Below are 27,292 nucleotides of genomic sequence, written 5' to 3' on the forward strand. Positions count from 1 at the left end.
GAATTGTCATTATGATTATACACCCTAATTTTTAGTATTCAATATTAATTATATTTTAATCCCATTAGATTTACAGTTGCCGTGCCCACTTTGATTTCCTTTTTACAAAAATGTTTTGAAGTAGTTCCAGGACATGAACCTGATCCTGCAACTCTGACTCATTTGTTGGTTTCAGTAGGAGATATGTGCATATAAATTATTTATGTGCATAATAGTTTCTTAGATTTGGTAAAGGTTGCAGGGCATTCCAAAATGACACATAATCTCTGACCTGCAGAAATGCCAGGAATTAGATCTTGATCTGAGGGAGGTCAGTATCAAATGTGTTGTTGGTCCAACCGCTGTTGAAGGACATCCTGAAACACGAATTGCGAGTTTCATATATTCCCCTGGGACACATTCTAGACACAGAAAATTCTAATCTGTAGAGAGTTGAAAAGGTGCCTCAGTCATTTATTTGGCATAATCACAAATCTTTATGAGATGTCAGACACTAATACAAAATTATATTTATTTATGTGTGTCTAAGATGCACTGCACTGAAAGAATTTTGACCCAGTTTGTTTCATGCTATTAAAAGCTCTTGCCTTGCTTGTGGGCAAACTTGCTTATCAAAGCATTTGGGCCACAGCCAGAATTTGTCTGTACTATAGTTCTGTATCTGTCTTCTGCCATATGAGCTATGCTAAAATGCCATGGTGGGGAACACAAGGATGCGTGGGTCCCTTCAGACATCCAATCTACTTGGCTACTTTCTAGCTTTGAAAAGTTTATTTAATAATGTTATGGATGTCTCTTCCCAGTTTTCAAGGAAGTCAAGTATTCTTCCCTCTAGCAGTGCCTCTCATACCATTCTCCCCATTGTTGTTGGGTTTACTGCTTTTAGTCTACAAGAACTGCCTGGAAATGGGACTTCAAGGTTTCAAAACTCTTTACAGACTCTCTCCATCACAGTTCCCTGACCTCTGCTCACCCCCACATCCACTCATATCCTACCTCACATATTCACCTCCCCTCTGTCTCTCCATGGTGACAGATGTTGCGCACTTAATTGCAGTTTGTCCTTCCTTAATACAAAACACTGGATTTCTCTCAGTCATTAACTCTTATCTTTCTGTCTGTCTTAACTCTGAAAAGTAGCAGTGATTCTTTTTTCTTTGCAGTGTGTTTTGGGAATTCTCCTGAAGGAAAGTTGTATATAAAACCTCTTTGTAGAGCAACAGGCCTCCAGAATTTTTTGACCTTGAGTAGCATGAATGAAGGATATTTTGGTACCATACTTACTACAAAACATGCTGTGCAGTCTTAGCTCACTATAACTTCATTTGTACTAGTTTTATACATTTTACTAAGTTACTTCATATATGATATAAAACAGTTACAACAAGGCAATATTATAAAACGTCAACTGATATTTCATTATTAAAGCAGAGCGCATAAGATTTCTTTGGACCTTTGCTAGTACAATGTCCTGATTAAAATGATCAAATGATTAAAATGAAGACTGCATCACTGAGTGTTTCTACCTGAGGAGATAGTTGTACAGTCTGCTTCCCATAAGAATGTTTCACTCAAACCTGTTGAAGGTGAAGAGAATTTTCCCATTAACTTTGCTGATCTCTTGCTGCGGACGGTCATAAGCCTCCCAGATCTGTCACATCTCAGACCTTCTGGCAGAGTGTTTCCTTGAACAGGAAGACCAGGATAACAGATCCTCAGGAACCTGACATAAATACTTTATGGTGATGCTTCATAGGGGAAAGCAGACAAAATTAGCCAAATACTTTTTGAGAATGCTATTACTTCAGGCAGTTTTTTTAACAAATACTATGGCGTTGCAATGAATAAAAATATAATGTATTTCCTATGAAGCAAAATTTATTTCGCTGAGAAAAAGTCCTGAGCAAGATTTTGGGCCAGAAAACTATGCTGCTAAACCTTGAAAAGAACATACAGCTGCTGGATTGTACGGAAGAGAAGTCAAGTTTATACCTCAGTATTATTTCTTATTATTTGAGCAATGTGTTCTATATTTTATGTCAAGTATCTGCCAGCGTTCTGATGATTATGCCTTTTTGTGAGATTTTCTATTTATCCAAAGAGCTATGCATTTATTGAATCTTCCAAAATCCTTGAAAGGAAAATTATTCTGCATGCATGATCTTCCCACACTTACTTCTTTATGTTTATTTGCTATTGGTTTTCTTCTAGGTCACCACACTGTGTTCATACTATTAGTAGATTCTATCTTGGTACTGCTAATAAAACAAGTGAATTATTCTTTCTTTTATAGTGAATGTAAAAATCTTTGGAAGACTGATTTACAGAAAGAAGCTGTGTACAGTTCTAGTGCAGAGACATAAACTTATAAGAGGAGCAACCTGTAGCAGGTTAATATCCCTTATTGTTCACTAAAAGCAACTGTACTACAGTGGAAAATCTGCACAAGGAAGTGACAGACTTAAGTCTAAAAGTGAGAATGACCTAGAAATCTTGGTTTGGTTGCAAGAAAATGAAGCCTGACTTTAGGGGGGTGGGGAGGAGGGAGCTGTTTTGTTGGCGGATGCTCTTAGAAGATTTAAGTAGGATTATGAAAGTTTAGCAAAAATAGAACTTATTAACCAAAGCAGAAAGTATAGGAACTCCAAATAAGGCATTTAATTATTTTTTATCATGAAAGGAAGCTGATAAAAAGATATGTCGGATTAAGTAAGAAAAGAATGAAATTGACTGGAGAAATTTTTAAATGGAAAATTCCATTGTTACATCTTTTATCAGAAAGTAAATCCTATGGAGGCGTTGATTTTTTCACCCCATAGTGTGATAAGCTTTTTGGTAAAACAGCAATCGTGTAATTGAAATCCATTTTACATCATTTTCCCTTGGATGATTTAGAATTAGATCAATTTATATTCTGCGGGTATAACCCAATGAGAGTATAAATGCAGCCACTAGAATTGTTTTTGTCCATGAGCAAAGCTAGTATCATTTACTGATTCATTACACTCTCAGCAGGGTCCTTTATTTCAAAAGCTACCTGGAATTATTACTGGCAATAAAACACTAAACTCTAAAATAAGATTTGCATAAAAAATTACAGGAAAAATTATAATAGTGATTAAAAGTAACATTTGGTGACTATTTTGATTAGAGTACCAAGTTTAAATGGTAAGTGGTTCAAACGGACATGGAGGGTCTTTTTCCCCTCCAACTCCAACTTTGAATGCACCTGTTTAACTAGAATATTGTGTTCCTGATAACATGCCTGAAATAATAGACAGTGCTTCCATTAATATTTAACAATATAAACATCAGGCAAAGGTTGTACATCTGGAAACATAGAATATGCTTTTTGCATTAGGGTACTAATTTTAGAAATAACCTCTGTCTGCCTAGGCCTTCTGATGTTTGGTTGTCATAGCAAGTCAGTAATTGAGTTTTCTGGGCATTTTGACCACCGGTACAAATTTGCAAAGCAGATTACACAGCAGAAACACAATTTCCGTCCTGACCTTTATAACATTGCTTTCCGTTGTGGGAATTGGAATGTTTATGGAGGGAAATATAATCTAAGTGCACCTAATTTGTGAGAATGTGATTTCTGACGTTAACCCAGTAAGCTTCATTTTGATTCATCTGATAACAGATTATGTAAAGACTTGGCATTAGGGAGGTATCATAAAACTTATTATCTTTTATTACCTAGGCAGAGAATATTGGTTTAGATGATTATAAATTGAAACTCAAGGAAAACTTTCATTTTCAGCTGCTGTGCAAAGATCCTTGAGAAACCTGTTTCCCAGTGATCAGTCACAGACCTCAGCGAACAAATGGCCTTGTTCAAATTCTTCAGAATAAACTGGGCACAGGAATAATGCTAAGCTTTTGTAAATCTAGAGATGCTGTTTGGGGGTAAGGACGAAGCACCTACTTGAAAAGCCTTTGCATCGGGTACTGTCAGATGGTTTATCAGATGGTTCATCCTGGTCTTGCGCCTTTGGGACTTTGGGGGTTCTATCAGTTCTTGTCCCTGCTGTTGTCTCCTTGCCTGGGCTGTGGTAAGAGGTTGCTGTCACTAATTAGAGACTGTAAACTCTACAGCTGACTCGCTTATTGTGGACTGCGAGGCTATTTCTGCATTAGCAGGTAGAGTAGACCAGTAGAAGCAGATCTGTAGAGCAAAATAGTTCAGGCTGAGGACCTGACACCCATGTCGTACACTGCAATTTTTCACTTCAGACACCTCTAGTCTGGTCCCCCAGACTGAATCACGCTGATGGCTGGAAAGAATTAGGTGGCACCCAGAGCACACTCTCCAGTTGAATTTCAGCTGAAAGAAATCCAGTTGCCACACTCTCAGTGATGCAAACTGGAGCTCAGTAAGTGTAAACAGCGGGAAAGTTCACTTCAAAAGGACTTTCCCGATCAGCACGGAAGCAACAGTATATGCAAGCCCTGCACGGGCCTGTGGTCAAGCAGCTTTCTCTGGGACTGCTACTGTCAACTGGATGCATTTAAATGAATTTGACATGCCTGAACATCCATCTAGGATTGGATGTTTGATAAAAAGGTGAAGAAAGGCACTGTATGGCTCTGTGATGTCTTGGAATGACGAGGTTGATTAGTAGAAGTGTTGCATTGGCATCCAGTCAGGTCTCAGTGGTATAAACTTGATAAATATAAATTCAGCTCTGGTAAGATGATAGATTGCTTGATGGTGGCAGATAATAAAATAATCAGCATTAGGTTTCACTTTGTTTCCTGCAATCCTTCAAAAATGTGTGCTAATAAGTGCAGTCTGGGAGTAGAGAGGCCTACAGTGTCCAGGATTTACGCTGTGGTCTTGGTTTGTTGCTTGGTTCAGAGCTGATTTTGTGAGGAGAGAGAGGTGTTGGGAATAAGCTTGGGTTGAACTGCTTCAGGTTTTCCCTCTGCCTTGTTCAGACCCACTTATTGGCAGCTTAAGAAGATAAAACTCAGCTTTGTTTGTTTGTTTGTTTCTCCTCTGCTCTGGAGATGCCTTTTCTGGGACACACACTTTTGTGAAAAGCCGTGTTTACCTTTTGGAACTGTGCAGTATCCTCCTCCAAAGCCTGCAGAAAACACTTCAGGGTTTGTTGAGCCTGATTCAGACTCAAGGAGGGGCAAATTCAAGCACAGATAAGCATGGTTGACCGAGCCTTTTGTTTCTTTGCTCAGTGAAGGATTCCATTTCCGGGCTGCAGGTATAATGAGCGTTTATCAATGAGATCACTGATAACTGCCATTGGCTGCTGTCCACACAATTTAGGAAAGCAATCTGTTTCCAGTAAAGAGAGGGGAGTGCTCACCAGCTGCATGTTACTGCTTTTGTATGAAATATTTATACCATGGATTGATCCCCTTCCCCACTGGGTTAAATGCCTAGAACTTCTCATTAGTTTCCAGAGCCTGTGTTGTACAAACGCAGGCACAGACACCCTCTTGCGATTACTAATGAACAAGGTTTCCCTAATTCTAATGTGATTATACCTGCAACAAGGCAGGAAATATTATCTTCATCCTCCTGTTTTGAAGAATTTGGGAACTTTTTTTCAAAGTATGGGTTTTGGGCTCTCATGCTCTTGATGTCATGATGATTTGGAAGGCAGCCTTTGGCACTTGGTTCTGCTTTGTTTTAAATGCAAATTTATGGGAACCCCTACAGTTTTACAAGAGACAGAAGCATCTTATGTTGTGGCATGAAAGCATAGATGCATGTTCATTCATAAACATGGTAAGTTATAGCTTAATAAATGTGTAAATAAACTTGGGTAGCCCATTTAAAGTCAGTGGGTCTGTGCTGATTTATGCTGGGCTGAGGATCTTTTCAGGCTTGAATACTTTGGGGGTTGCTTATGATTTTTTTTTCTCTCTTAAAGTTACAGGAGAACACCTTCACTCATCTCTGTGTACTGATCCTTATTATGTGACCTTTACACCCTTCATTTACTTAGGGAATTCTCTTGGCAGAGGTATTTTAATACAGAGATATTTGGAAAGCTGTCTCTACTGATAACCATGGTAGGTTACTGTGTTGGAGAAAGTTGTTTCTCCATTTGTGTTTTTGGATTTAAATAGACTCATTTCTACATATGGCAGGGACTAAGAATGATTCGATAATTTGCAACTAATAATTTATTAGAACAACTTTGCCCTTCTTTCTCTTCACAAATTGTCTGCAAACAGATTGTACAACTCTAATATGTTAATGGCTGAAAATTATTTGAATATTTTTTCCGCAAATATCTTTTGGTCTGCAGATTATTTGAATTGCAAATTGTGACTGTTAAAATGAAATATATAATTAACACTGCAAAGAGAGACGATTGGGTATTACAGGACAGTTTTTACAGAAATATATTGATTTGTTGAAATGAAAATTTGTTACAGAAACATAGTGATTTGAAAAAAAAATCTTTACTGAAAGAAATATCTGTAATCCAGAAGGGAGTTCTTATCTTGTGTGCTCCTGACAGCTGGCTTGAGGTTTAGTACTTTCTGAAGCAGTCGAGACAACCAAGTTGAATGTCCTCTTCAGGCAGGAGAACTGAATCTTACCTTCTCTCACTCAGCGGGGTGGGCTGATGCAGACTTCTATTTATTCTGGGACAAAGCTTTTCTGATATGCTGTGTTCAAAGGGTTACCACTGTAAAAATAAGTACAAATTGGCAGAATGTATAGTAGTTTCAGTATTCCCTTACAAGTGTATTAATCAGGACTGGGCAGAATGGTGGCTCCTACACCCGTCAATCAGACTGTTAACATTTCTGATCATGTACTCTGATTTTAATGAAAAAGTCCTTGGAAGGTTTTGCTTATTAGCATTGTTACAGTGTTCAATGTGTTAAGGCTTGGAAAGTGTTAAGCACCAGGGAAACTGTTTGCCACCTGCTCCATCAATAGCTTTATCTGGGTGCAATTAATTAATGTGAATAACATACAGTGTTTTCTATCCAGCATCAAAAATTGGAATATAAACAGTGGTAGGTATATAGTCAATAAGGAATAGATGTAGCACCATGGTTTCAGCAATGTTTTGGTACTATTTAAAGGACCAGGCTAGCAGAATACTAAGCACCTCATGTACAAGAAGGGTTGAGGGTTCTTTTTGGTGCAAGCACCATGAAAGGGGAAATGCTAACATTAGGAATATGCAGCACATGGGAAGCTGTGTCAGGGCAGCATGTCACTTCGTGAAAAGTCAGAGCTGTGGAGAATTATGGATAATGGACAGGATGCTCCAACCTGGGCAGGCTTCATGGCCGTTATGTTTGTGCGTTGCTATTCCCAAAAGAGCTTACAGCTGCCTTAGCCTCCAAACCCACATCCTTCTGAATTACACGCTTCACCTCCTAAAGGGTATGTCTGTGACTGCAGGAAGGGTTTGCAAACTCCAGTGAGCTTTGAGGTAGCGATCTGGACTACCATATAACACAGCGCTTGGAGGAAGTCGGATCTAGCAAGCATGATTATACGTGTTCTTTAAACTCAGGACGATCTTTCGAAGGGTATAGCAGTAACGACAGTCTTAGTGACATGTAAATGCAAAGGGAACGTTTGCATATATCAGGACCTATAGTTGCATATAGACTATAATGTAGTTCTCTTTCTTCAGACCTAGGACTGGGGAGTAGACGCTCACTATAGCTATTGTCTGCTGTTGACAGAAGGTTTGTGTGAGATGAGTGTGGTAGTTGTATTTCTGACACCTCCAAGTATGTAATAATAATAGAGTGATTAAATGTTCTAAAATCAGCAAGAGAAGTTACATAATAATTGATGCTTTCACACTGGAATGAAAGGTTTCTGCAGTACTGTTTAATTATGAGGAACAACTGAATTTTTTCCTGGAAAAAAAAAAAAAATAAAAATTACATACATTTGTCCAGAAGGAAAGCTGAAACATAGCTTGTGTTTAAAAAAAAAAAAAAAAAAGTTTGATTTAATGACATTTGACAGCAAGTATTTTCCTTGGGACATTGTGATTCTTATTCTCCATTGCTATTCAAATTTATTATAGTACTTTATACTTGTAGCACAGCGGACATGGAAAATGTTTCTTTTCCCAAACCATGAGCATCTAGTGAGTAGCTGTTGCAGATCAACATGCCACGCTGTTCCAAACAAATTATACTCAGGGAAATATCTTTGGCTGCTAAAAAACAGTGTAGGGATACTAACTTCAATGGTGTTATATCTTTTATGATAATTAAGGATTTTCTTTAGAGTACTGAATATTTGCTTTCTTCCCAGGGCTTGATTTTGGTAAAAGCCTAACTAACAATAATAATTTAAATGGAAATATCTCAGACTAAATGGAGCTTCAATCACTGTTCTGTCCTAGAAATTGGTGATCTCTACCCAAGGAGAAATTCCTTATTAATAACATTCTCAATGTAAGGATGCTCCCTTAAATTAAGTTAATGTCTGCACAAATATTGTGGTGCTTATATAGAAGAGCCGAGATGCACATGTTTGTACAGTGAGTGAGCAGTAAACAAATAGTTTTTCTCTGCAGATTTCTAATATTTCTCAAAGGAAAGCTTGTCTCCCCATCATGGTTGGCAGCATTCTCCAAAATTATATGAATTCAATGGCAACTCTAAATCCTAATTTGCATATCAATCAAAACTGATTTTACACAAAATATTGGAAACGTGCGCATACAGTTCCTGTATTTCCATGTAAAATATAACAAACATATGCATGTATATCAGCCCTATAGTTATGTCAGCAATATGAAGAATTAAAGTCTTGATCCTATACATCCTATATATTAAATAATTACAGATTTCCTCTTGATGGGAAAAAAATATCTCTGGCCAGGAAAGCTATTTGTAACAAGCACTTTGGAGCAATTTCTTTCCTTTTTTAACAGCAACTGCTGAAGGAGAAAATTTAGTCTTCCTTTTGCTTCCAGATATACTTATGAACTATATGTCTCCTGTGGGTAGTAAATAGATATTGATTTTCTTCATAACAGAAGTACATTATTACAGTGATTAAACTGTAGACCTTCCTTTATGATACAAAAAATTGGAAATTGGTGAGCTAAAGAGGATTTACGTTACAAAATTGTTTGGGGTTTTGTATTCATCAAACTGTAATTCAAGCTCCGAATGCAAAGGCTCTGTGTATATTGCCCTTTTTACACAGCACCAATTGGCATTTAAAATAAATGCTGATATTATAATTATAAAAGTATTATGTCTGTTAGAGCTGTTAATAGTCACACTGCTTCACTTTTTTTGTTCCACATTTGTCAAAATCCTGACAGCGTGCTCTGGAACAATGTTAGATTGACTGTTGATATTGTTACTCAACAAGAACATTGATTATGTCTTAATAGGACATATTCAGTGCATGCTGTATGCAATTATCATCTTAAATGAACACAAGCATTTATTTAGCATGAACTGAAATTATTTAAATCCTAATTTTTCTTTTTGGTTAGCTTTATATTATAAAGGCATTAGTAACAATTATGATATGGTAGCACACTATTGATATAGTATTATGCATAAATACATAGTTTATAAACAGAATTATAAATAGAAGTGTTGAGGCATGGGTTCATTGTTGTAGAAAATACTAATATCCATGAAACAGTAAAAAACTTTCTATTGGTAATAAATATTAAGTTAGCCTAAAAGGATTCTTAAAACCCTTGCAAGAGTTTTGACCGTTCTGTACAGCATTTGCTTCCCAAACAGTGTTTGTTTTGATCTTAGCATCTGAGTACATATTTGGGAGTTTCTATTCTCCCCAGTTTGGGGGTTTTTTTTAGATGAAGCACTGAAGCACCAAATGAAGGCTTGGATGTTGTGATACTAAGTGTGCCCTTTTCTGGACATGCGATTCACAGGTGTTTTACAATGACTGCAGAGCACTGGATGAAGACCTAGTTAAAGATACTTCAGGGGGGACACCCAGCCAGGAGGAAACACTGAAGAGTCCTGGTTTTTTCCAGACTTTGGTGCCTATCTGCAGCTGTTAGCTGGGTGCCGATGGGAGGCAGGGTTTCACAGCCGGAAATCCTTAGCAGGATCCTAAAATTCACTAAAAGAGGAGCTACAAAATATACTGAGTTGGGTAGCAGGCTGATTATGTGAATAAATGCAAAAGGGAAAAATGATGTTTGCCAAAATTATTCTTTTTCAGCCCCCCTACGTATAGTTTAAATACTGGTGGGAAAAACAGTGTTGTAAAGATTGACAAGAAAATATGTTGAACTCCTGTTTAAACATCTTTGAATTACAGATTAACTAAAAGACTAAAGCAGCCTGAAATTCTGAACCTAGTCCATCTACACATGTTACAAAGAAGATTAAGCCTTGATCCAAATTCTTCTTAGTTTAGCTTCAGTGTCACAAATACCCCATAGTGTGTCCTTCCAGAAAATATATTCTCTCCTGAAAATAACTAGATAGTTATATTGGAAAAAACAGAAAGCATGATTTTAGTAAATAGGTTTCCCATTGAACATTGTATCTGACTGACACTAGCAGTGACCAGGAGTTCAATTTTCAGCCAGAATGAAGTGCTTTTCATATGTGTGCAATCTATATGCCAACTTTATAGATTAGATTTAGTCATAACTGCTTCGGGTATCAATGGCAAAAAGAGGTCTTTGTTACAGGAGTTTTGTCACGCTCTTCTTTCTTGTGAATCTGCTTTACTTGTTCTGTTTTTCTTTATATTCAAATAAAAAGTCTGACTGAAATTTTTGAACTTCAGAAGTTAAGTAAAAGTAGATTTTTCCCTCCCTCCTCCCACAACCGAAGGTAAAGTTACCAGGGCCATTGAATCTAGATAAACAATTAATCATTCACTGCTTGGATACACTTCTTTAATACAGTGCCAGAATGGGATTTCCGTTCCTCACTTTGGTGCTACTTTTTGCGATCTTTATCAAGTCATTAAGATCTTAAACCAGCTTTAGTCATGCACCAAGGTATGTGCACTAAGGAGCACTGAGCTCTTGAGATCATCAGTGCAGACAAATACAGAAATGGCTTCTCTCCTTTGACTTTATGGCAGTGATGCTCCAAAGAGCAGACACTTAATTTGGATGCCTAAAGATAGACGGAAAAAAAAGCCAGGCTGCGGTGAAAACCTCAGCTTCCTGAGTGACTGCACTTCCTTACCAGATAAATAAACAAGGGGAGACACATTGGTCACGCTTCTAAAAGCTTTGGGAGTCTGAAGTTTAAGAGAGGGGATTTTTTTGTTGTTCTAGCAATACCAAGGCTCTGAGAGTCCATGTACATAACTGGAAATTCAGGACTTGACCACTGGTATTTTCAAACATGTCCACCTAAGACTTCTAAACCTTTCTTGTCATCATGCAAGTAGTTCCACTTGTTTCCATCTTAGCTTTTGAGTCCTACTGTACTGAGGATGCTGTCCATCCCAGCTGAATTTAAATGGCATGTGAGTGCCTTACAGCCTGCAAGTGACAGCTTATGCCAAGACTTGGACTGTTACTGCTGGTGATGTGAAATACTAGCTATGGCTTGCTTCTCTTAAGCCACTGATAGTTTTTTATTGTATCTGTAGGAAATATTGAAAGATTAAAACTCATCAAAAAACCATCATTATCTGGTTTCATTCAGCACCACCTAAAAGTAATCACTTGGTTTGTTCCACCTGTGTGTATCTACACCAAACTGTTTTATTTCCCTCTGTTGTGATTAGATCCTGCTGGCTTTGTCAGGAATCTGAAATCTAAAAAAGTGCCGTTCTGGTCTCTCGTTGCTTACTCGTGCTGAACCAGTTATGTCGAGGCAGCAGGGGAGTGAAATCTGATAGGAATGTTAACACTGGTGAGAATGGCAGTGGGTGGACCTTCAAAGAAAAACACTCAAGACACAGTTCACCTCCTTGGCAAACCAAACAATTTGCTAGTGTCACCCCTGCCGTGGCTAAATGACTGGAGTGAAAATTTATGGGGAAAGGAATGGTTCTCCTGCTGTAATTATACAAACCCTCTCAACAGTGTTACACTCCACAAAGTCACAGCTGATAAATAATAAGCCGCACAAACAGCGACTTAATGTTCATTTATTAAAATCATCTATTATCCATTTTAGCTGTAGATCCACTTTGTTGGGAGTCATTGCATATTTATATTGCTAGCAGCTCGCTATCCAAATGGTATTAATTGGATTGGTTTTGCGAGAGTATGCTTCAGGGACTAGGTCACTGCTTCCAGAAGTGGGGGGCCTGGGTTTAGTGACAGGCAATGTCATGGTGGGACACCAGTCTGAGCAACTGTGGGGTCCCAAAATGCTGCCAAGAGTGGGGGATGCATTTATCCCTAACCTGCATGGTGTAGCAGGGATGGAGAAGGTGAAGAAAGGCTGCTTTTCTCCTTCACCGTCCTCTTCCAGGAACACTTGTTTCTCACAAGATGGGAGCAAGCGCAGGGAGAGACTGCACTGGGGTAAAAGGCCTGAACCCTGCGAAGAGGGAAAAGATGAGGAATTGCCAGGATAGCTGGCACTAGCAATTCCCCAGCCCAGACCCTGGCCCTCCCCAGCCTCGTCAGCTGAGGAACGGGCTTAGGAAGAGCACAGGGACCCATGCTCCGGCCACAGATCCCCACTCCCGTGTCCCAGGATTTACCGGTAGTGTGATAAATCACACAGATGCAAATAATTGCTGCTAGTGCCTGAATTAACTGGGCTAGAAGTATGAGAAATGGTAAAAAGTTCTTTACATGCAATCTCCTAGTGTAAAGAGAGCATCTGATGGGAACATGCCTCTGCTCTCGGGTTTGGATCTGTTAGGAGTTGCTTTCTCTAACAAAGCAAATATTTGGTGACAGAACTAGATGTAGAAAGTGCTGCATAGCAGGAAAGTGTGAAGTATTCATAATGATATGAAATACTACTCAAAATTCAATGTTTTCACATTCCGTTGTGAGCTTAAACATTGGACTCTTGTCACAGAAATTTCTGCTGCAGTAGACACAATTTCTAGCATAAATGGGCTTGCTTTCAATAGAAAATGGGACAGTTTTCAAAGGAAAAAAGGCCAATTTGTAAGTAAAAATGGGCCTCTTTCTGAGCAAAGAGGCTTATAAACATGAAGTGATAAATGGCTTTGCAAGTTTTCCATACAAGAATAACAACTTCCTAATCAAAATAATGAAAAAGTTGCATCTAGGGGAGGGAAGAGAAGCTGGTTTGAATACATCGAATAAATTTTAAAAAATAAGTATATGAAAACTGTGAATTTTGTTCCACTCTGTGATCTGAATTTTTGTTGGAGACATGTCAATAATATTTCTTTGCGTATATTTATATGATGTTATAAATCGAAATACTGTTCTTGGTTTGCTGCCTTCTGAGATGAATTTCATGAAATAATGTTGTAAGACTTAAGGAAATACATTTCTTAGGATTCCCTATGTGGCAGTGGCATCTGATTTTCTAGTAGTCCATATGTTTTTAGAACTAAATATATCTTCTGGCTTGACTCATTTATTTTGCATGCAAATATATTGCTTCTGATGAGCAACTGATATGGTTGCTTCTCTCATGGCCTAAAAATGCTTCAAGATCTAAGTACTAAGGAATTCAGATCTTCTTCTTGCACATGCTCCAAGAAAGGTGTTGTGTTGTACCCAGGAAAATGCATAATGCAAAAATGCACTGTATGGTAAACGCTTTCAAATCACTTAGCAACATAGAAGATTGTGTGACCCGAGAGGTTGCTTTGCTAAGCTAGAGATGAGAAATAAGCAATTTAAAATTTTACATGGCGAGATACAGGCTGGGGCATGAATGCATTGGGAGCAGGCCTGCAGAGAAGGACTTGGGGGTACTGGTGGATGAAAAACTGGACGTGAGCTGGCAATGTGCGCTCGCAGCCCAGAAAGCCAACCGTATCCTGGGCTGCATCAAAAGAAGTGTGACCAGCAGGTCGAGGGAGCGGATTCTGCCCCTCTACTCCGCTCTGGAGTACTGCATCCACTTCTGGGGTCCCCGGTACAGGAAAGACATGGACCTGTTGGAGCGGGTCCAGAGGAGGGCCACAAAAATGGTCAAAGGGCTGGAACACCTCTCCGATAAGGAAAAGCTGAGGGAGTTGGGGTTATTCAGCCTGGAGGAGAGAAGGCTCCAGGGAAGACCTTATTGCAGCCTTTCAATACTTAAAGGGGGCTTAAGATTAACTTTTAATAGAGTGTGTTGCGATAGGACAAGGGCTAATGGTTTTAAATTAAAAGAGGGGACATTCAGACTAGATAAGGAAGACATTTTTTACCATGAGGGTGGTGAACCACTGGAGCAGGTTGCCCAGAGAGGTGGTAGATGCCCCATCCCTGGAAACATTCAGGGTCAGGTTGGATGGAGCTCTGAGCAACCCGATCCATGGAGATCATGGCAGGGGGGTTGGACTTGATGACCTTTAAAGGTCCCTTCCAGCCCAAACCATTCTATGATTCTATGTGCTCTGCTATGGGATAAGCCCTACTTCAGCTTCCTTGATTCTGCTTTATAAGGCAGCGCATGGGTGGTAAACAGAGATCACTGTGTTGCTGTACGAAGTTGTGTAACACCAGTTGTCTCCCTGCATGTTAATTCTCTGGAAGAGTGTTAGATAAAGGACATAGGATGAGTGATGTCAAAGATGTGTAGCCATTATTCTTGTAATCACTGTTGGCCGATAGAGCTGGTCTGAGCTTAAAAAAGCCCACTAGCCACCTTTTCAGGCATTGTTATGTCACTTTGCCCCTGAGATCCAGACTTACTTTTCAAGGAAGGTTTGAAAAAACATTCCTGACCACACATGATATTCTTACCGTATAGTTTTAAAGGTGACTGCAGCACTTTCCCATCTGTGTCCTCCATTGATGATGCAGCACATATGATCTTCGGGCAGATGGTTCCATATAAGGCAGCCATACAAATGGGGAAAATGTTCATTTTAATTAGGTGCACAGTCTTGTCTCCAGTGAAATCCATGTCAAAATTCTCTACAAATTCCATGGGAGCAGGTTCTGATGCTGATAATAGCTGCCTTTGATGGGACCTATTACTAGCCTGTTGTCCAGCTTGCAAACAGATGTGCTTTCATGCCGGATGCAAGAGAGGTGAATTAGAAATGCTGTCATATTCCCATTGCAGAACGGTGGCCACAATTTTTTTTCCAAGTTATAACTGTCTTTCGGGGGAGGGAAATTAAGGGTATGTTTTGCTATGGACCTATGCTGTCTGGTTCTACAATAGGTAGGCTGGCAGGTAAGTAATCATGGCACAGGAATTGGACATTATAGATGTGAATCATTAATGTTACTATACACATTTGCTTTGTGCAAAAACTGGCATTCCTTGCCCATTTTAGAAACTGCTTTCTTGTTTCTTACAGTGAAGCAAACTTAGATTACCATTCTAAATGCTAATACACAGAATGAATGTGATTTAATAAAATAAAGTGAATTTATATGTAGATTGTGACATTAGTATTTAATTATGTACCCATCATAACACTGATGAAGCAAGCTGCTAATATTGGTGCAATGAAGTGAGAGCTTACTCTTAAAGAGCAGGTATATTTTAATTTCTTTCCTCTTTCCTAATCTCCTTAAATAACAGGATAGATTATGTACTGTTTACCAATATTCACTTGTATTCCAAATGAGGTTTCCATTGTAGCAGCTGAAGCTTATAGAAAGCTGTGCTTCTGTTTTGGTAAAACAGATCTGATAACAGATCTCTTTCTAAGCTGTGTTTTATTAGGCCAAATTAAGGTTTAGATTTTTTTAAAAATTTACTATTTTAATGTGAATTAAAAGTAGTATGTAATCTCTTGTGGTTTTTTTTAAACCTTTTCTTTTCTGTTATTTTTTTCAGACTATGGAAACCCCCAAATATGAGCTAGTTATAGAAGCTAAGGATATGGGTGGTCTTGATGTGGGACTAACTGGCACAGCAACTGCCACTATTCTTATTGATGACAAAAATGACCATCCACCAGAATTTACCAAGAAGGAGGTAAGAGTTTGCCATCTGTCTTCTACAAAATGGTATATGTAATTGTAATTAGCTTGTTTCTAAATATAAAAATATTCCTTAATGGAAGAAAATACTTAAAGGCATCTTTTTAGCTCAATGTGACAGACTTTCCTGGAGCTGCTCTTTAATTCTTTTACATTAATAAATTTGTATGCATCATTTCCAAAACAAAATGCATTCACAAGGTAAACATTTATGTCAAGAGATATCATTCAGAGGTTGGCTAGCAGGATGAAAACCTGTAAAATAAGTTTGCTAGGGGTAACTTTCTTCTTTTGCTCCTATGGGGGAAAACAGAGAATTCCCTCTTGCCTATGTTCTAGCTTAGGGCTTTTGATGGTCAGGAACATGGATGAAAGCAACATGTTTTGTCCTGGCTTGAGAGTTCTGTAATGAAAGCTCTAGTCCTAAAAGCTTTAAATTTACCTGCAGGTGGATTTTGCAAGGAAAGTTGTTTTTTTTCCCTGCAAGTTGAATTCCACTGAAGAAGGCTGAAAAGTCAAAAAAATCCCCAACCCAAACCAAACCAAAAGATATTCACTGCCTGCAGGAGAGTGTAATAGTGCTACAGCAAAGTTTCTGGTTTCAGGCAAAGCATCTACCAAATTTCCTGCCTTTCTCACACTGCTCCCTTCCCCCCCTACATTTATTAATAGTCTGATTTTTTTAAAATTTTTTTTTATTTTTGCTACTGGTGTCTGGAGACAATTAGAGAGTGTCAAAAGTTTTACCTAATAACAGCTAGTTTGCTTTTTGCTGTAAAAGTTTCCTGAGGCTCTGCAGAGTTTAAGGAATATTCCCGAAAGATGCGAAGTAAGCATGAGGGATGCTGATTTTAAGGTAATTTTAGAAGAAGAAAAGGAAAGCCTATTGCTTTTCTCCTTAAGTCTTGGTTTTCTCCTTAAGATATGTTTTTTACCTTTTTTAATATTTTTTTCTGGCCTAATTTTAGCAATTTGACAACAGATTATTTTGGAACAAATTACTGCAATTTTACTTGAATAATTATTTCTTTTATAAATGCAAACTGGATAACCAGATTGAAAAAGATGGAGGTGGTTTTTTTAAAAGAAAAGTGAAGAAGATTAAGAAACAATGACAATTTTGCTAACAGGAATATTATTTTTCACTAATCGGTGGCAATAGCTATAATTACTTGAGTAAAATGCTTTGGCAAGAGCACTTCAGTCACCTAAAAAGTACCATGGAGAGCCTGTTCCAAACCTTTCATGTACATAAGTGATAACTAAGTGGCTTTGATCAAACTATTAATTCCCTTAGAATTACTCTTTAGATCAGGCTTTTAATACTCTGAAAGCTGTTTCCCGACAATCAATAGTTAAAATATATTTAAAACATTGTATTTTTTAGCCCTCTGGAACATAACAATGTAAAAGGACAAGTCAGTGTATTTAGAAATAGGAAGTGATTGTATTAATCAATACTGATAGCAATTCATGTCATTCAGAGTCCTACCTACTTGAATTTCCAAACTTTGAGCTTTCTTTTTTAAAAAAAAAAATCTTTCTATAATTATAAGTCCTGTTTGACTTAATGGTTTGGTAATTTAGGCAAGCATGTTAAAAAAACTTGGGTGCCTGCTTAGCCCCAAATGTACTGTTAGACAGTCTCTGTTTGTGTGGAAATTCAGAAATGTTTATAAATTCAGTTCAGTCAGTGATAGTGAAAGATACGCGGTACCCCTGGAACTCTGGTGGTTTCAGTATAGAAATAAAATAGCAGGTGTGAAGAGACAACATTATGTAGCTTTTGTTGAAAAGGCTGGTCTTGCAGGTTTTTCTTGCACTTTATGTGACATACAAATTTTCCCGTAGAGACATCTCTCTTTTTATAATACATTGTGACATGGTTTTGAACCTTTCGCTATTTAGAGAAGTTAATGACCTCAGAAATCTTCTCTCTGCCTTTCTAAGTGATATTCTTATTCCATGAATAAGGCAGGAAAAATCAGTCTTTAGACATATGGTGTCAGGCCCCTTTAGAAACATATGCTCTATTAAAAATAAGTAGTGTAAGAGGAGGGAGAGTGGCTATTAATAGAGCTAATGCCACTTTATTTGGCTTACTGCTTAAACTACTTAGTTATTGTATTTAAATACCAGTCACATACCACATGCTGCAATACTATTGATTGGAGTAGGACTTGAAAGAAAGAGACATATTCTACAAGATAACTTTTGAAGTAGAAAGCTCAAATTCAGTAAACCTGAAGGTTTGATTTCAGAGTACATCTTTTATTTTCTTTGAGAATGGCTGCTTTAGGATTAGGTTCTTATGGTATTGACATGTTTTCCCAGCTACCTTCCTTCTCTTTAAAGATACTTTTTTCAATGCATTCTTCCCTTTTATAAGACAAATGCTTATTTACTGGCCTATGTTTTCTTCTGACGGTATAATTTCTACCTAAAATAGCTCTGCCTTTATTTGTTGTATGTTTTTGATGTAGCTCAGTTAAGCCAACTTTTCAACGTGTCCTCTTCATCTATAATCACAGGGGCCAAATTCCTTCCTGATCCGACACAGTAAAAGCCAATGAACTTGTGAGAGCTGGATTTGTTCAAAAGTCTGGATGCTGTATAAGTACAACACTGGGTACCCCAGACTGTGCACTTGTCATGGTTTAACCTCAGACAGCAACTAAGCACCACGCAGCTGCTTGCTCACTCACTCCTTCCCTCCCACCTCCTGGTAGGATGGGCAGGACAACTGGGGGAAAAAAAAGTAAAACTTGTGGGTTGAGATAAGAACAGTTTAATAACTAAAATAATAATAAAAATTGTAATAAAAAGGAAGGTAACAAAAAAAAAAAAAAAAAGAGATAAATAAAACCCAAGAAAAGACAAGTGATGCACAATGCAATTGCTCACCGCCCATTCTACCCACTGACTGATGTCCAGTCAGTCCCTGAGCAGCCATCCTGGGGCTCCTGGCCAGCTCCCCCCAGTTTATATACTGAGCATGACATCCTATGGTATGGAATATCCCTTTGGCTAGGTCGGGTCGGCTGTCCTGGCTGTGTCCCCTCCTAGCTTCTTGTGCATCTCCTTGCTGGCAGAGCATGGGAAACTGAAAAGTCCTTGACTTGGGATAAGCACTGCTTAGCAACAACTAAAATATCAGCATGTTATCAACATTCTTATACTAAATCCAAAACACAGGTCTATACTATGGACTAGGAAGACAATTAACTCTATCCCAGCCAAAACCAGGACAGCACTAAATGGTGTCTTGTAGAATGTAGAATGCATTGTTATATATATATATTAATAAAGTTGTATATGATTTCAGTAATATTAATGCCCAAACAGACATTTAATGATTTTTTTCATAGCTTTCTCTACGGTGGAAAATTTTTGTATTTCTATGTATTTCTGTTTCCAAGAAGTCTTACATGTATTAACAGATATTTCTTTGATTCCTCAGCACAAGGCAATCTTAGCCATGCGTGAGCATGTCTCTGTCCATTGAAGATGAGTTTTATCTTTTGACACTTGACCAATCTCTTCCTTTTTTTTCCTTCAGAAACAAGTTTATGGATCTATCCCTAAGCAATGATACACTTCTGTGTTCTCCTATTTACTCTACATATATTCCTTGGAGGTCAGGTCCTTACACACCTATTCAAAATGCTTATTAACAGGCTTTATTTGATATTTTCAGAAAGGTCCAAATGCTCTTTTGCTGCTGTACACAGTTTTGCAGTAGGCTCTACTGGGTTTATTTAGATCTTGCTGGAAGAGGTAGTGAATCTGTTCTTCCACCTGCTATTTTTTTCCCCTGCTTATCACACCCATGCCATTCTGATGCAGTTGTGGCCTTTGTGCTCAGGGAAAAAAATCATTGATGGTGTGTCAGGGCATAATCGCAGAAGAAGCTGAGCAACCTGGCTGTGATCCAACCCAGCACTTCCATTAACTTCAGAATAGTTTAAGCCCTTGAGGTTATAAGTATGTGTCAGGTACTTTGATGGGTTAATGTATGAGACACTGCTTTGTGGAATTCAGCCCAGTTAATTATTTTGTTACTGCCCCATCACTCTACACACCTCCGAAATATCTGCCTTGTTCTATTTCACATATATACTTACCCTTACTGTTCATAATAGGCTCCGAGCAGTGCAAAAATCCCTTCAGACATGCAAACAGTAACCTGTTCCCTCCAGGGGTTTAAATAATTTCATCTTTAATGCCTAAAAGAGCAATGTTTTAAGAGATCTCCAAAAATCCTAGGTGAGGTAACAAGGTCTACCTTTTAAAAGGTCACAATGGCTGGGATATTGTGCCAGATTTAAATTATAGAGAATGAAAATAGAGATACTTGTAAAGTTAGTGGCCTCTCTTTAGAATTTACAACCCTATTTCTATAATATGAAAGAATTTTTAAATTAATTTTGTGAATTATTACTGAATACAGCATGTATTTTGTATCACAAAGAGCAATTTGGCATTTCCTTTCCAGCAAGTTAAGGCCTTAGGCTCAAATTTTGTTCAGCAGCAAGGGATAACTTATATGAAAGTAAGAAATGAAGCAAAGCAAGGAGCAGGAATTCATCATTCCAGAAAATCTGATACCTGGTTTGTATACTGCAGGATATTCAAACTGTGTGGGAATGAGTTAGACTGAGTGAATGCTAATGCTACTGAGTATTGTTTTTATACCTAGCACATTAAGAAAAATTAGAATTATTTTCTTGTGTCACTTTAACAATTGGTGACAGACTGCTGCAGTGTTGTATGCCTGCAAAACAGTGATTTTACTCTATAGTTAATGTCACTGTGGTTGAAGTGTGATGAAAAATTAGCAATGTTGCATCTGCTGGAAGCCACAAGCTGGCAAATATTTCTATCTGTTCCTGTAGGCATGGTTCTGCCCAGATCTTCCCTAAGACCCGGTGGAGGAAAAAACATTGTTTCAACATGATGGTGATAAGTATTTGACCCCTTCCCGTCTATTCTTCCTTCTCCAAAAAAATTGTCCACCAAATCCTACTTCTGGTCTTATGCCGTTCCTGAACGCACAGTATATGCTCAAAGATTGGTTTGCACTCAGTATGTTTGCCTCCCTCTTGTGGCTTCTGCCCTGATTTTTTAAAGTATCTGTTCCCAAGGAAGAATCTTTCATTGCTCTTCTTTGGCAATATATTATTTTTCCTTAATATCAGATATATTGTCTTTCCTTAGTAAACACTGTCAGGCACTTGAGAGAAGAATGCAGGGATGTCACTTAAGGGGATGATTTTTCTACAGTCCACCTAGTTCTCACATCTGTCCTTCACCACAGATTTGGGACAGCAGCACATCCCTAGTCATACACTGAAAAGTAGTGGGACTTGTCAGAGTGCTCTCACTTGCACATAAGAAAGAGACTTCATTTGGCCAGGGAACGGTCTCATTCTTGAGACTATTCCTCTTTCTGCCACTTCCATCCTCACCTTCAATTTAATCCATTTCTGGGACAAAGCAATGTAAAATAGAAAGAATTCTGTCACATCAGGGAGAGTAAGATGTGGGAAAATACTTTTCCTAGTTTAGATTTTTTTGAATATATGTTCCTAGAAAATGAATTTTCACATTAAATATAGAAGCTTACCTCCTGTGAACAGAATAAAATTTGTGTAATTCAACAAAACTTCACCACAGTGAAATTTGAGATATACTAGTGCTGTGAGTCCTAAGTGAAAAATATGATTTGCTCACATTTTGAATACCTACTGAAAAACGGTTTATAAAAGAGTAATAAATGACTAATGTGTGCTTTAATAAATGATTCATCAATTCCTATAGAGACCTGTAAGTGAATAGGTTGCTTGTCATCATGATTTATGATGACTTCCAGCACTGTCTTCTGATTCAGTTGTGCTACCCACTGGGGTAAAACAGCCCCTGGAGTACAATATGTATCTCCGTCTGCTCGTGGTTCAAAGAGGATATGAGACTTTCAGAGCACCATCTGGAGAGATTTATTTTTCAGCTCAGGCTTTTGAGAAACACGCTTGTAGCTTTGAGAGTCCCTGTCTTGATTCTTGGTATTGGCTAAATCATTTTGAGGACCAAATACTGAGCTAAAAGCACTTTTAAGGTTCCTCCTGGCTCTCTTTTCCATACTGCTTTTACAAAAATGTCTCTCTTAGATGTGATATTGTTATTTTCTGTGCTAGACACACCTTACCAATAGAGACTAGATCTGTCCATTCAGTTTACACATTTAAAAACAGCAACAAATCTCACCACCCCTTTTTCTGTGATCTGAAAGTCAACCCTGGTCCTTCTTCTCTTGTCTTACAAGGAAAATGTTGCCCTTTGGGGCTCCTCATTAATCTTATTCCTTTCTCAGTGGGTCTTGCCAGTGAGCTGGACACTACCTTTGGACACTAACAACTATGTTAATGGTAGATGAGTTCCCTTGCAACTCCATCCTCTAGACCCTTACATCCAATTTGGAGAAATCGCTAGCGAGGACCATAGTTGTGCGCAAAACTGAGTAAGAGTGCTGTCCTTTGACTAACACAGTTCAGGAGCGCAGCCAGGGTACCAGCCCTCTTTCATGTTCCTGTTGGGAGGGAAGTCAGTGTGTAAATCAGACTGAACAGAGGCAAAAGACCAGCGGGAGCTGCCAGCGTGGCTCAGCAAGCTGGAGAGAACAAGCCAAGTTGGCTTTTTCTCATTTCAAGTACCATTCTCTCACGCTGGATGTTGGAAGGCCAGACGACTGAGCTGAGGTACTTGAGCAGCGATAAGCAGATCTGGACAGATGAGAAGAAGCCGTTGCCAGGCTAATAGTTAAGAAATAAAGCTGTACTACAGCCTAAATATTATGGGAACCAGTCTTAAATTGTAGCAGCCTGTTCAAACTGGAGCAAACTGTCTCCAGTACTGCTTCGTCACGAGAAATAGTTTTCTGGAATGGATAAAACCATTTTAGCAAAATCACATGAACAAAATGCATATTGGAATTTCCATTTGGCTCCCATTCTTGGACTGTGAGACAATGTACATACAGAGAAAGCAGAATTCGTACAGAAACTCAACGGAGCAGGACAAAGCCTCTACAGCTGTTAGTAAACTTTGGCATGAAGATACAGCTTCATGATGGCCAGGGATCACCAGAGATGAGCTCTTTGGACATCCTTGGCTTTTTCTAGAGCTTTAAATACAGCTAGCAAGGCTCCTGAAGCATATCTTACCCTTCAGAAACCCCTACGCTAGGTAAACATTTGCACTGACCTTTTCACTCAGCTTTACTTCCACTTCATACTCTGGTAGCAGTTCACTAACACACTTGACATATCTGAAGTTCCAGGTGCCCAAAAGCTTCCTTGAAAACAAATGAAAGACATTACCTGGTATATTTGTCACATGTGAAAGGCAGAATTTAGAGATAATTTCTCTGGTCATGGAAAATAGAGGAAACGGGATCAAGGCAGGATTGCTATTCCTATGTCATCCTTGTAAGATATCTGTCTCACCTGTTCTTAAAACATTCAGAGATCGAAAATCAAAAAGGCTCCTCAGTCTGTTCCTGAACAAATCTTAACAATGACAATTTCTGCATAGCCTGATCTGAAATTCCTTTGCTAGAACTTAAAATCATTACATCTTCTGTTATCCTCATAGATATGGAGGACAGATGATGCCCTTAGTATCTCTTTTATTCTTGTATAATCAGGACCATGCATGAAGAAGACAACTTTGCAACTCAGGATATATTGTCTATTTCTTGAAACAAATAACTCCAGTGTTAAACCTGTGATACTCATGGTTTTTCCCACAAATATTAACCTAGCAGTTTTGGTGAAAACAGAAGCGATCAAGTTGTCCCATAACTGAGTTGTGTTCTTTCACGTTTAAGCTGAGGCAAAGATGTAGATGTATATGCGTTTCTGCCAGAATCCATTTGCAAAGTATCTATTTTAGTTTAGAGAGTATCAGTCAGATGAAAAGCTATTTATTTATTAAATCCAGGTGAAACGAAACAAACATCTAAATAGTGATAAATATTTTAATTTCTGAATGAAGGCTGTGACCATTCTGTCCTCACTGCAAAAATGACACAATATTTGATATTTTCAGTAAAGTTCTATTAACTCTACTACTTATTCACAGTTAATAATTGGTCACTACTCTCAGTTGTGTTAAAGTCCAAGGCATTCAGAGTTTTCTTAGTTGTCATGAGCTGCAGAACAGATTTTCAAAATCACATAAGCAGTTTAAGAATCTAAGTATCTAAATAACATAGGCATTTAGACACTCCCCCCCCCCCCCCCCCCCGGCAATAATTTTAGATGTCAAAGATAAAAAAGAAGAGTTCATTTGACTTTAAAAAATAGGTGTAAGGACATTTCATTCCCACTGGAGTTTAAAAAGCTGGATTTAGGAGCATAGATTGCTTTGACTCTCAGTGCAACCAGGATCCAAAATGTCTATCTATCTTCTAAACTTAACCACTTTGAAATAACTTAGAAAAATGCCTGTGATCAAGAAGAATGTTTGTTAATATTTCTGGGTTGTGTTGTGGTAGCACCAAACTAAGGACATCTGGAAGACTTACTTAAACAATCTGGCTATCTGGATAATGAAATCGCCTTTTTGTTATTTTTTTTCTTCTTCTTCAGTGTTGTGTGTCAGTTCGTAACAAAATTAGCTAGTTTGAGGTCTCTCATGTGATGACAAATGTTCAGCACCACTTGGGATTGAATTACCAATGACCTTAAAAACACATACTCTGCTATAGCATTACAAGAATAGAATAATTTTAGAGAGAGAAAGAAAAGCAAATGTGCTTATTCTGTACATTGACTGAAATAGAGGACTGTTCAGCAAAAATCAGGGTTTGGAAGACCAGTGTTTCCTGTACGCATCCAGATTCATACTGTGTGCATAATAATTTGTATTCATGTGGCATTCAGCAAGCTATCTGCATAACCAGTGTAAGCACTTTGTTCAAGAACTTTTGCAAAATATGTTTAACACTGAGTCCATCCACTTATCACATAATTAGAGCTGGATACACTGCATAGCGGTAGGCAGCAGACTTCTACATTTATCTTTCTTGTGAGGGGTGAGTTCATTGCTTTGTTTCTCTCCACCAAGGTCATGAAATACATGAAGTTGTCTATTTAATCTCCAGATAAACACATTTCAGTGGTACATAAAACAACAGAGTGCCTGCTTTATAATCTGAAAGCAGCTGAGAAACACTTGTATAAGTACAGGAAAGGTTCTATGAATAGAAATGATCATTCAAACACTGTGAAATTGGGGAGGAACACAAAGGCACTTCACTGCTTCTCCAGATCTGATTTTTTCCCAGCGTTCTTGCTCTCCAAGTCAGCTCACATAGTAAACTTGTGGTTTTGCCAGTCCTTTTCTTCCCCCCCCCCCCCCCATTTTCTGTGTTCCTTTCCTGCCCTTTGTTTAGCTTCCTTGATTTGTTATGATCAGCTGATCTGAGCAGTCCTGATGCAAGCTTCTGTGCGAGCCCTCGCCTTTTGTAACCCTTTGGTTATGCTTGGAAGGTCAGCAGCAACTCAGTGGTAATAACAGCAATTCTCACTACAGCTGGTAAATTCTCACCACAAAACCATTCCAGTGCTGACTATCCTCTGAAGACTTCTTCCATCTGCTTCTACTAACAGCAAATATCCAAACACTGCGAGCAACAAAAAAGCCATAAACCCACAATTTATTGCTCTCTTCTACAAGAAGTGAAGGTTAATACACTTCCTCAATGTGGTCTGTGAAGTGTGAACTTTACCATAGATATTAAGGTCTGAATTACAAAGCAAACAGTAGCAGTAAGAGTTTTGACTACATCTAGCACAAATACGTTTGGGTAAGTAACCAGATAGGAGAAATTAAAGAGCATGGAAGGCTCAAACAAAGGCTCTTGAGAGAAGCACAAGCTAAACAAAGATAATGTAATGTCTCCAGACCTAGTCTTGGACCACTTATTCAGGGAAGCTGTATAAACATAATTATTAGCAGTCATTGCTAGGAATGGCTATGTGATTTTCCAATTAAAGTTTTTCTCTCCAGCTGGAGTTTTGCAGTTGCCTTCACATCAAATTAGGACTGCTTTCTAGAGATTTCAATTTTAACATAAATTTTAAAATTGGAGTCTCTTGCGTGAGAAATTAATTTTTTTTCCTCTGAATGGGCTGCTCGAGCACTCTATGGAAATTTCCTTTCATTTCACTCTTCTCCAAGAGTGGTTTATGGCATGTTGTACCTCATTAACTGTCCAAGGAGTTCCACCTTCAACATTGAGTGCAGGCAGGTGACACCCAGACTTCAAAGAAACTTCACACAATTATTTTCAGATCAAGATATGAAAGAAGGCATCAATCTCTTTCCTCAAATTAACTTTTGGGTTCTGTATTAGGAGACCTCATTTGACTATGTAACATCCAGTTGACTGGAATCCTAAACTCTATGTGGAAACACTGTGGTTTCCATACATGGTATTCATTGCAGAGTGGCTCCTAAATCCTCATTATCTCATTCAGCCTAGACAGTATGAAAATTGGTGGGCAGGTAGTGGGGAATAGATGACCAGGTATTATCTTTGTTGTTCAGCCAGCACAAATTTTCTGTACCTTGAAGTAACTTTTATTTTATGTACATAAAGCGTTACAGTTCCTCACATGTGGAATGTGGAATCTTAACAGAAATACCAAGAACTCTAAATCTCCTTGTCTGATACAGCACAGCTGATTTGAGCAGTAATAAATAGAGGAATTGTTAGATGTGTAGCAAAATAACACTTTAATCCCATGAGTTAAGAAACCCACACTGTTAATATGCCTCTAGCATCTGTAGGAGTTCTATTTTTAAAGTAGGATTAAACAAGATAACAGACTATAGATCTTAACGTATTCAATTTGCACCAGACAAAACCCTATTTAACAGCAATTACACAATATGTGTGAGCTGGTATCATAGTTGCAGTTTATATGTGCAGAAGGGATTTATAAAGCTGAAGTGTATTCATACAAAAATAATAGTTATACGACTGCTTAGGTCATTCCACTAGAGTGGAATGAGTTTTGTGATCAGTTTATCAATTTCTTCACTCACAAGTGAGATTTTCAGATTTTTGTCAGCAACACTAAAACTGATTTGGCTACTACAAAATTTGCTAACCATCTGTGCATACGAATCAAAATGCCAGGATTATTTAGACAAAATATCTTTTTTCCTTCTGCTCTGAAACATTAAAATAGTGAACC

The 27,292-nt window shown here is 38.2% G+C and overlaps 1 protein-coding gene across 2 annotated transcripts in view; it reads left to right on the top strand.

Annotated features, from left to right (window-relative positions):
• The window catches only part of CDH13 (cadherin 13), a 519,400-nt gene that overhangs the window by 405,042 nt on the left and 87,066 nt on the right, over positions 1-27,292 (top strand). For both annotated transcript variants that reach the window (XM_049806363.1, XM_049806362.1), the window contains exon 8: positions 15,883-16,023. In XM_049806363.1, coding sequence (XP_049662320.1) covers positions 15,883-16,023 — 141 coding nt within the window. The remainder of the gene's footprint in view (positions 1-15,882; positions 16,024-27,292) is intronic.

This window comes from Accipiter gentilis, chromosome 7, assembly GCF_929443795.1.
Source record: "Accipiter gentilis chromosome 7, bAccGen1.1, whole genome shotgun sequence".
Classification (NCBI taxonomy): domain Eukaryota; kingdom Metazoa; phylum Chordata; class Aves; order Accipitriformes; family Accipitridae; genus Astur; species Astur gentilis.